The sequence below is a fragment of the Nicotiana tabacum genome, chromosome 21 (assembly GCF_000715075.1).
Source record: "Nicotiana tabacum cultivar K326 chromosome 21, ASM71507v2, whole genome shotgun sequence".
In the NCBI taxonomy this organism is placed as follows: Eukaryota; Viridiplantae; Streptophyta; class Magnoliopsida; order Solanales; family Solanaceae; genus Nicotiana; species Nicotiana tabacum.
Window position 1 is genome coordinate 79,750,248 of NC_134100.1, and position 10,901 is coordinate 79,761,148.

Below are 10,901 nucleotides of genomic sequence, written 5' to 3' on the forward strand. Positions count from 1 at the left end.
ATATTGTGGAATATGCTTGAGTTGTTATAGTCTGTACTTTTAATTAAGACTGTACAGTGTAGGTGGTTGATGAATACATTCATTCACTCTGATCATGTATTACCCAAAGATCTAGACAAATAGGCTGAAAACATAGACTTATAGTATGACTTTGGACTTATTATCTCGAACTTGGAGCTGATAATACAGAGAGATACATCAGCTTTCAAAGTGTAGCATTGAAAATTCAGTAGATATGTAAATGTGTGTAGCTATCTATATTAATGAACTCAATGCATCAAGAAGATCTTGAGTTCTTTAATTTAAAGAAGAAAAAGTAATATTTCTGAAATTGGAACGTGGCATTCACTCATGTAGCCTACAACAACAAAGTCATACATTTGACTAATAACTGATAAAACAGAAAGTTGGTATCCACTTAATTTTGTAAGATACAAAAGCATAGAGGAAAAACATTACTAGTATTCAATCCTAAGTAATTAAACACACAGGATAATACTATGAAACTGGACATAGCAAGAACTGATCAAAGTGACTTTGAATGAAATCATGAACTTCTCAAGCTCTGGGCTTGAGTCGACCCTCGTTAGCTAACTTGAACAGCTGTGCCTGAGCTGCTGCAGATTTATCTGAGTTGAGTGCTGTGACAAAACTATTCTTGACTTGGTTTGTAGTGTAGGTGAACCTCCTGCTAACCATGGAGTTCAATAAAGAAGCTGTTCCTTCTCTGTAAAGCTCCCCTAAGCCATCTGGGCGAGTGTTTGAAAGTGCTTGCAGTAAGTTCATGTTTGCTCCCAAAGCTGGAACACTAGCCACACCAAATGCATTGCCTACACTTCCCCACCAGCCGAGTATGCCCCATATCAGTGTTGGGTGAGTCCTCCAGTAGCTGCAGTTCATAACATTTCATGTTAGGACATGCCACTCATATTGTAGTTAAAAGTGCAAAAGTTTATACTGCCTCTGTTCCGTTCATATGATGCGCTTTTCCTAGTCTTTTCTAAACAGAATCACACCTTCACCGTTAATGATATATATGCTGGTATAATTGTATAAATGTCATGATATGTTTAAGATTACAAGTTCTCATTAGGTACTTTAGATATACGTTAAAAAATTCTCTTTCTTAAATTGTATGTCTAGTCAAATGCTGCCATATAAAATGAAACAAAGAATAATTTTCATTTGACTTACTCGCATGTAAAAGGTGGTGAGTTGGGGTCAATTGGAAAGACCCCTGGAGCACTTGGAGTACCTGGATCAATGGTAGGAGTAGTTGGTGGTGTTTCAACGACTGGAGTAGTTGGTGGTGTTTCAATGATAGGTGTAGAAGGGGTAGTGGGTGTAATACTAGGGGTAGGAATACTTGGAGGACTTCCACCATAGTAACCACCCCCTGGAGTACTTGGAGTGCCAGGGTCTATTGTAGGAGGTGTAGGTGGGGTTACAATAGTAGGTGTGGAGGGGGTGGATGGTGTACTGGGGGTACTAGGAGTACTTGGAGGGCTTCCACCATGAGATGGAGGGGAGGGATAGTAACCACCACCTCCATGGCCTCCTGAAGGAGGCGATGGAGTAGGGTTGTGGTGATGCCCGCCACTAGGGGCGGGGTTACCACAGTTCGCAGGTGGTGTTCCTCCGTGGCTACCGCTTCCATGCGACGGTGTTCCATGGCCACCTCCTGAATGTGATGGAGGTGTGTGAGAACCTGTTAATCATAAAAATATGCTGTGAGTGCAAAATGGTATATATAAAGAGGAGTTAATATATATACACCGACAATAATGTAAAGAGTTTTTACACTGATTTTAACCTATTATAACAAAAAAATTGTCTTATTTTCATGTTACGTAACTATAGTTATCTTTTAGGTGGTCTTACACTGTAGTGTACAAAATCATTCAAAATAATCTTTGAATAAATGCTCATGTCTCCAAATTTGGGAAGACTTGGAAAAGATGTTGGTTTAGCAAACATATTCTATTATGTACATATGTGTTGGTTTCTTTATTAGCTATCTTGCCTTTTATAATTTTTGCTACAACTAGCAAATCAGCCCATTTTAGGTTCATAAAGTAGTTAAAGAAAACATATTAGCTTTTGTCAACTTAACTTTAAAATAGCTAGTAACAAGAAGACTATGAAACTATATAGGATAAATTAAGAATAATTAATCCAAAAGCCGTCCACGTAATCTCTTAAACTTAAAATAGACGGCGGATATATAATATATGTATAATTAATGTATATAACTGTGTATAATCTATATATACCGGCTAGAAAAAATAAACAGTGAATCTGACCGGCTATTTAAATTAAAGATGTGAGAAGAGACCTGTTGGGGGACTTCCGGCATTTGGATCAGGAGAGTAATAAGTCTTTTGTTCTTCAAAAGAAGCAGTAGACATGACAGGAATGACCAAATTCTGTGCAAGCAAAGCAGCAAAGGCAGCCCACAGAATTAGAGAAGTCTGCTTTCTTCCCTCCTTCCCCATCTTTGTTTGCTTTCAAAGTAGAGTGACTTAGAGAAAAAAAGAAAGGAGAGTGGATAAAGAGAGAAGGTGAAAGAGTTAAGTGATGGGAATTGACAAAAGAAAGGAGCTGCATATATAAAGAGTAATGACATATAGAAGTTAATATAAGCAGGTGAAAGAGTATGTGGTTAGTTGTGTACGCTGCAGGTGCATTTAAATTGCCATTTAAATCTCACTGTGCTGTACATGGAGAGTATACTCCATAGCTCTACACATATATATATCCAAGTACAGTCAAACCTCTCTATAACAGCCTCGTGTGTTCCGAATATTTTTGGATATTATAGCGAAGTGTTGTTATGGAGAACATATATTATAACATAACATGAAAATTGGTTCCGGAAAAAGTTTGGCTTTTATAGTGAAGTGTTATATAGGGATAGAGGTCTGTATAAGTATTTACCCTGACAAATCAAAATATGTTCCATGTCTTCAGTTATGGAATTATGGAAAATCATATGATAAATTGCTTGTAATATTTTATTGATATGTTGGTAATATGTGCCCATGTTAGACGCACTACTTATGAATGTGACTACTAATTCAGTGTCCAGAAGTATAATGTCTTAAGAAAAAAAAGTTAGACCTGCTCTTTCCCCGGAAAAAAAAAAGGCAGCTAGGTTATATGAACTATCAACATATAGAATTTTTTTATACAATCAATGTACAGTTTAACCTCTACTAGGAAGTTAGTTATCATTTTTACTAGATTATTAATTAAATACTTATCGTAGAGATTTACATGTAATTATCTTATAAGCAATCTAATTGTAATACATTTCTAGATTATCAGTTATTTTCTAGTTAGATTGTATTACTGGATTCTTTATTCGCAGATATTAATATACCTACATCCAGTTTCATCAGGTTTTTGCTTACTCTATAAGGAGCTAGTTTACCAAAAAGGTCGCTCGAAAATGGCCAAATGGGACAAGAGGGGGTTGCTTAGATGGTCAGCAACCCTACCTACAACCTCGGATTGTGGGTTTGAGTCACCGAAGGAGCAATAACTCCAAAAAAAAAAAAAAAAAAAAAGGGAGATCAAAGAGGAATCAAGGGATAAGGGAATCAAAAAAAAAAGCCAAATGGAGCTAGTTTACCAAAGGGCCTAAGCATTTTGTTACTCTGTGTCAATTGTCTAATGCAGATGAAACACAGAAAGAAACGAGATATTGTTGAAAAAGGAAATGAGTAGAAGGAACTGGTTGCTGGCCTGAGAAAAGTTGGTTCTTTCAGTGTCATTTCCTCCCTCCTGTGCTTTATTTATTTTATTTTATTTTTTGTGTGTTTTTCTCGTGTAAAAAGTGATGAAAATTTTCTTGTCTTTTTCATTTCAATAAAGAAACTATTAGCATTTTTGGTCTTTCTGAAGCACTTTCTTTTAGACCTATTCAAAAGTTCATAAACCTTATCATATGTAATGAAGATCAAATCATAATAATGGCTAGTATAAAATTGCCTCTTTATATATTGATTTCAGAGTGTGAAATATTGCACAATTAACAATTTCGTTTAAACAATGGCAGAAGTAGAATTTTGTAAACGCGGTGTCGATTTATTATCACACTTCTACTTGTATGTGAGTTTGAAGTTGGAGCTGTAGTCTTGTAGTAGGTTCTAAAGCTCTACTTGTTGTCCCAGATTAATGTTTATTTTGCATTATGCTCAAGTGGTGTCAATCTATTATTTATGTAAATGCTTTTTTTTGTAAATTAATATATTTATCTATATGTTAAGTGAATATTTTCAGTGACATTGTCAGATAACACCAGGTGTCTCCGCCACAGGATCCAAGGTCTAGTCCTTTTTCTTGCAGTTGTGCTGGTTTTCTTACTCAAATGGCCCGTGGCCGTTCTTAGAGTTGATGAATAAGCAGGGAAAAAATTAGAAATAGTTAGATTTGCAACCGGTAAATGAAAAATAGTCACGATTTCAAAAGTAATCGAATTTTAGTTATTTTTTCATATAAAGATAAAATCTAAACAAAAACACGCTTAATAATCCGGAAAAATTTCAGTATAATATGCTGAAGTTCAAATTTTTTACATATGAGATTCCAGCATAATGTGTTGGAATTTCATAACGTGCAGGAGTTCCAACGTAATATGCTGGAAGTTTATATGCAGAAACTCCTTAATCCAGCATATTATACTAGAACTTTATGTAATATGCTGGAAGTTTATACGCAGGAGCTCCATACTTCTGCATATTATGCTGAAACTTTCCGTGTTTCGGTAAAATAAAGGCTATTTTTTAATGACTTTGCAAACGTTGACTATTTTTTAATTACCAGTCCAAAAACTAACTAGTCCATGCTATTTTCACGATTAAGCATGATATAAAGTGATCTAAGAAAGTCGATAACTAGTTTATGAAAATAGCCACTTCCAATGGAGTTTTACATGTCCCGGAATGTGTTGTATATATTGCACTAAAGATGTTTGAAATCAGTCGTCAATCTAAGCAAATGGTTATAATGAAGGTTGTTAGAGCTGTTAAATGGATGTTTAAAACTGTCATTATACTGCTGCCGACAGTATTAGTAGATATGTTTATAATTCAATATTAGTACTTCAAATTATCACATTTCTATTTTGATATTTAAGAATCTGCACACTGATACAAGAAGTTCAGCAAAAAATGTGACACTTGGAAAGCATGGTACAGTATAAACAATAGTAGCCATGAAATATGAGGCTTAATTGCCCTGACAGACAACTAGGTGAAGCAGCATATGGTGAATTGCAGAAGTAGTAAATGAGACAGCACAACTATCGTCCCTACATTGGCGGTTCGAGCTTTCAAATTTCCTTTCTATGTGGTAAAGTAACAATTTTCACTAAAAATATTTAAAATATAAAGAAGTAAACACACAAAAAAAATAATTTCAACATCTATTATATATATATAAAGATTCAAGCAAATAAACACCATACACACTCCTAGTTCTGTGTTAGTCTTGTGTTAAAGACACCTTTGACTGTTGGCTTCGGTATCGAGAAAAAAATTGGTTTACCTTCAAATTCAATTGTGGTTGGAGTACCACTATACTAGCTAGGTTTATATGGATATTGCAGGCAGCGGCGGCTCAACGAAGTTGGTGGCCTAAAGTCAATTTGTATTAAGAGGCCTATTTCACAAAATTCATGTAACAGCTAGACACAAAAGAGCTTCTGTTCTAATCAATGAGTCAATTAAATATGAGAAAGTAGTTAAGTCAAAGAAACAAAGTTTGAAATTGGAAAGAGAAATCTCAAAGTCATGTAAAAGAAAGGAGGAAAAATTAAAACGGAAGAGGAAAATAAATATGCTACTAACAAGACGGAGATTTATCGCTCTTTACTCACTGATTTGTACGTTCTTAACCAAATAAACAAATATTAAAATTTGATCTCTTAAGAGTAATTAGATAAGATATATAATACATAATAATATAGTATAATATTTTTGGGGCCCTCTAGAATTTGGGGCCCAAGACAATGGCTTGAGCAGCCTTACCCCTTGCAGCCTAAGTTGTAAGGATGTACACTCATGTACATGAGGATCTCTACTCAACCTTTAGCAGTATATAGGGGAAGAAATGAAACCAACATTATATGAAGGGTTCCTTATATGAATAAGATTTAACAAGTACTATTTTCTTTCATTTATATTTGTCTATTATACTTGTTTATTTTAGCAAATTAAGAAAAATACGATATTTTTTGTTTTACCTTTATCACTCACTACTCATTATGCAAAGTAAAAAGTGGACAATTAAAAATGAATGGAAGAGAATTTGGTGAAATTGTAAAAAAGAAAAAACTGAGACCATCATTAATATAATGGAGGCCCCATTTCCATCGGCATAATTGCCCATAAAAAACAAGCCAAGTGGTAGGTTTGTCATCTAGGTGATATTTAATGATTTACATTTACCTCCTTTGTTCTGGTACTTGGGGTATCATTATTATAGAAGTCTAACTAGTCTTCTCTGAACATTTATGTCAATTTGATACATGTGTCCCTGTTTGGTGAAAAAAATTAAATTACAGATGAAAGACCAAAAGAAAAAGAAAATATCATTGCAGATCCTTTCCAGTTTCAATCATTGCACAAAAAATCACAAGTTACGGATAGACAAAAAAAAGAAGATATATAATGCCATTGCTTGCCATGGAAGCTGGGGCGTATTTAGAATTTTCAAAACATGTGCATCACTAAAAAGGAAGAGTGAAAAAATGGGGTAAGTGAGAATCAATCCCTATTCTTTTAGATAAATAACTTAATCTTTAACCAAGTGCACCATTCAACCAAGTTTAGATTAGTTTTAGAAAATATGTATACAAAATACTTAGTTTGATCGTGAGAACATGAGTTTATGTTCCGGATTTAGGGGGCGAAAACATTGTACATGTAAGTCAAAATTCATTTTGTACTTGTATATATTATATTTTGAATCACTTTAACACATCCTAAAAGTAGAGCTTAGTGGTCAAGGGGTTTCAAAACCTTTGTTAGGTTGCTGGTTCAATTCCCTTTGGCCATAGTCTTTTTTATTTTTCAAAACTTTTCTTTTTTGAACCCTTTAACAGAAATCCAAAATTATAGTAGTCGGATTAAACTTAAATGCACCATAAAACGAAGTAGGGAGCGTGTTAGATGGGGTTGGAGAAATGAGACATGTTTGGTTGAAAATATGATATTTTCTAGCCCTAAGTTGTATCTTTTGTCTTGTATTTTACTCTTCACAACAACTCAAGTTGAGTTACAAGACTTTCTGTGCCATATCAGCAAATAAGATGATAATTAGGTGTGTAATTGCAAAAGAAGACATGGTAAGGAGGGGTTAATTATGCATTCTCCCTTTAGTACCATAGCTGATTCGTTTTGAGTCAACAATGAAGTTGAATAAATAAACGTTGATATCATGTTTCTCAACAATTTCATTAGTTGGTACCCAATTAGATACCGAACACCAGGTAAAAAAGTGGAAAAGACAATCCCATTTGGCTAATATCAAATTTATCTTCACATTCCAGCACCAGAAGCCAAGGGGTAGGAGTAAGATTCTTTGTACACTTTGCTAGGATATGATTCAGTCAAACAAATGCCTAAATATGCACTTCAGAATATTCTTGTACACTTTGTTAGGATATGATCAGTCGAACAAATGCCTAAATATGCACTTAAAACAAATGCCTAAATATGCACTTTCCCTTCTTGCAGATTCCAAAGGCAGGCTTTTGAATCATGTTGCTGTTGTTGGTACTCCTATGCACAGCCAAAATATCAAACATGGACTACTCTGTATAATAGATAGTATATATTTTCTCCCTTCCCCAAAAAAAGAAAATAAAAATTTCCTAAAGACTAAAGTAGTTCGTTCTTTACACATTGCCGGCAATCAGGAAGAAGCTTGTGACTTATTGGTTTTATCCCTTTCCTAGACCATCTGTTCACAAGGGCCATTTCAAGTACCCGCACCTGCAAATGTTTTGCTTATAAAATTAGCTACTTTCCAACAAAATTTAAAGCTTAAAATGCAAGGACCAAAAAGAAAGGATGTAAAGCCGTGAAGGTATTGGTCCAGATTAAGAAGAAATTCTCTTGTTAGTTTTTCCTTCATTCAGCGTACATTACAATTCTATTCCATGAGTATATCAAACAGGCTTATCAGCAAGATGCTAAAACCGTTTTAAGCATCAGAAAATTGGATTTTACTACAACTTCATCTTTAGTTGAGAGTGCTACTAGTTCATTGTGACAAAGGTGCCAAATTTACACTCAGTTCCAAGGATTTAACTAAGAGATGACTAAGAGAAGGCAAACCTGCTGCACAATAAGTGGCTCCTGTGAGAGACTTAATGGTGCTGTCAAAATAGTAAGAAAGCCATTTCTGTTTCCATAAACGATATCGGTGAAAGGCCGATCGCCTACCTGCAAAGGACGCAAAATGAGGAAAAGGAGAAAAAAATTACAAAAGGAAAACAAAAATGAAGAACCACATCTACCATAATAAGTCTTGAGGATTTACAACCAAATTGCCTTTCAATTTCTTCAGCTGTTCCAGCTGGCTTCTTCACCCCTATATTTTAGTGTTAAAGGAATCAGCAGATACTAATTGCATTAACTCAAGGCTGGGGTAAGTGACAAGAAAACATGACAGGTAACTGGAATTACTATTCAAAGGGTACCATAGTAAATACTCTCTCGGTCCCAATTTATGTAGTTCCCTTTTAGTCTGCCCAAAAAAGAATGTCTTTCTGTATTTAGAATTAATTCAACTTTAAACTCCATATTACTCTTAATGAGTTGTTTTAGACCACAAGTTTCAAATGTAGTTCTTTTTTCATAAATTTTGTGTTATGTCAAACATCATCTCATAAATTGGGATGGACATAGTAAGAGATTTGAGATTCTGTACTCCCCCTCAGAGTTCATATTGCACACATATTTGACCCTGTTCAGCTAACAGTGTTGTTCTATACAATTTTCATAATTTTCAAGAATTCAAATTCATTTAACTCCTCACTAAACTTTGATGTGATGTTTTCTCTGTTAAACCAAATTTTAACCATTACTTCAATATTTTCTTCCAATATCAGTAATATAACACGTAAGATACAATAACAATCTTAAACTCCGTTCTAGCCAAACACTGTCACACAAAAATCGATACAGGTTGTACCAAATAGCATATGCATAGAACACAACTTACTGTGTCTAATGACTTTAATTCCAATTGCACGTTCGAGAATTCGAGCTTTCCTACCATCAGGGTCATATTCATCTAGTCCTACAAATTCCCAAATCATCAAACACTTAGTTCTGCAGAGAGAGAAAAAAACACCTTTAAAGTTACAACAAAACCCACAATACCAATCACAATTCCTAATAAGATTACCTGCAGAGTTGCTGAAAACTGCAATATTATCACCAAACAAAGATTTACACTGTTCTATGGATGAAGCAAGAGGAGACCACAGGTTCAAAGAATAAGGAACAGTAATAGTATTGTCCTTGTCAAAAACTACACCTTGAAATCCTCTTTTCTTCAGCTCAGCCCAATCAATGTACCTTATATCTGGCACAAACACATGTGGGATTGCCAAGTTCTTGTTTTTATAGAGAATCCCTGTAAAACAAGCAATTCCCTCCACGTTAATCCTCTGCCCCAATGCAGCTTTAAAACGTGCCCACCAGCTGTTTGTTCTAATGCTTGAACGAGTGATCACTGCAGTTTCTTGCTCCTCACTATCTTTTCTTTGATGGGGTTTCTCGTTTTCAACAGAAGGATAGAATTCTTGCCAAAATATATTGTTCAGTCTATCTGGGTCTGAATTGTTCTTGTGCTTTTCTTGTTCTTGGTAACAATTGTGCGTAGAACTGAGGACAAAGGAATTGTTTGTGCAGCGGGTGGGAATGTGTGAAAAATTTGAGGGAAAAACAAGTGGTTTCTTGTGGAAATGAAGGGAATGATTGGAGGGAAAATGCTTAGGAATGTAATAGTAACAAGTGTGCCATGGTGTAACTGAAGTTGACTGCATAATCTATCCTAATTTATTTGTTGAATATTAAGGAAGTATGTGTTCAATGTGCAGATAAGGAAACTTTCTCATGGCATTATTAATGGAATCTCCATCTTTGTACGTCATTCTACATTCCCGCAGAAAGTAGAGGTGTTGGGTGGCCAAGATATGGTCTTAGCCACTCAATTGAGGGACAAAATTTTAGTTGGAGATTTTCCGAGGTTCTTAGAAATTGGGCCAAGATCTACAAATGGAAGGGTGGACACTGGAATTATGGCCCAATGACATATACAACCCAATCAATGGGTTGACCTAAGTGGAAAAGGGGCATTTTCATATATACCCACTTTTGGGACTATCATTGAAGTTATACCCGCATTTTACAAAAGTTTGCAAAGTGTACCCGCTAGTATGTGAAGTAGTTCAGTCTTTTTATTTTTGGCTAAACTGAAAATTTTATTTAACCAACAATATGTACAATTGACTCTTTTGACTCCAGAGTCAGATCTCAGTATTCATACATTGTGGGACTATTCTACCTATCCTCTATTCAACCTTCCAACTTATCACTGACGCTATCCATGAAAACAACTATATGATTTAGTGTTATACTGGATTTTATTGCAACTTCAGAAATCAAATTTGAAGTTCTTCTATCTTTCAAATGCAATTTCAGAAATTCGAATCTTAATTAGTTCAATCTCTTCAATGCACCTTAAGAAATCAAATTTAAAAATTTTCTATCTTTCAAATGCAATTTTAGAAATTAGAATCTTAAGTAATTCAATTTTTTTAATGCAACTTCAGATTTCGAACCTTAAGTTCTGAAACATAAACTTGTTTTTCGAATTTCAAC

At 34.7% G+C, this 10,901-nt stretch overlaps 2 protein-coding genes across 4 annotated transcripts; both read right to left on the reverse strand.

Moving 5' to 3' along the window:
* Positions 1-301: 301 nt before the first annotated feature.
* On the reverse strand, positions 302-2,593 carry LOC107795275 (protodermal factor 1). The gene is made up of 3 exons (XM_016617882.2): positions 2,336-2,593; positions 1,195-1,708; positions 302-889 (listed from the first exon to the last, which is right to left on the reverse strand). Exons 1-3 carry the CDS (start codon positions 2,493-2,495, stop codon positions 559-561), a joined length of 1,005 nt encoding a protein of 334 aa, XP_016473368.2. The 5' UTR covers positions 2,496-2,593; the 3' UTR covers positions 302-558.
* A 5,017-nt stretch (positions 2,594-7,610) lies between these two features.
* Positions 7,611-10,244, reverse strand: LOC142161786 (phosphatidylglycerophosphate phosphatase 1, chloroplastic/mitochondrial-like). 3 transcript variants are annotated; one of them, XM_075242225.1, is made up of 5 exons: positions 9,421-10,244; positions 9,235-9,312; positions 8,528-8,601; positions 8,346-8,453; positions 7,611-8,000 (listed from the first exon to the last, which is right to left on the reverse strand). In XM_075242225.1, exons 1-5 carry the CDS (start codon positions 10,061-10,063, stop codon positions 7,887-7,889), a joined length of 1,017 nt encoding a protein of 338 aa, XP_075098326.1. In that variant the 5' UTR covers positions 10,064-10,244; the 3' UTR covers positions 7,611-7,886. The 3 variants fall into 3 exon arrangements, with proteins under 3 accessions (XP_075098326.1, XP_075098327.1, XP_075098328.1); XM_075242226.1 differs by having other exon boundaries at positions 8,346-8,449; positions 9,421-10,240; XM_075242227.1 differs by lacking the exon at positions 8,528-8,601 and having other exon boundaries at positions 9,421-10,240.
* Positions 10,245-10,901: the final 657 nt, after the last annotated feature.

Excerpts from the sequence above, each read along its gene's own strand:
- LOC107795275 (XM_016617882.2), bottom strand. The coding sequence starts at position 2,495 with ATGGGGAAGGAGGGAAGAAAGCAGACTTCTCTAATTCTGTGGGCTGCC. Across the intron at positions 1,709-2,335 it reads TGCCGGAAGTCCCCCAACAG|GTTCTCACACACCTCCATCA; the intron begins GTCTCTTCTCAC and ends TATGATTAACAG. Across the intron at positions 890-1,194 it reads TCACCACCTTTTACATGCGA|CTACTGGAGGACTCACCCAA; the intron begins GTAAGTCAAATG and ends TATGAACTGCAG.
- LOC142161786 (XM_075242225.1), bottom strand. The coding sequence starts at position 10,063 with ATGCAGTCAACTTCAGTTACACCATGGCACACTTGTTACTATTACATT. Across the intron at positions 8,454-8,527 it reads AATCCTCAAGACTTATTATG|GTAGGCGATCGGCCTTTCAC; the intron begins GTAGATGTGGTT and ends CGTCCTTTGCAG. Across the intron at positions 8,001-8,345 it reads AGCCACTTATTGTGCAGCAG|GTGCGGGTACTTGAAATGGC; the intron begins GTTTGCCTTCTC and ends AAACATTTGCAG.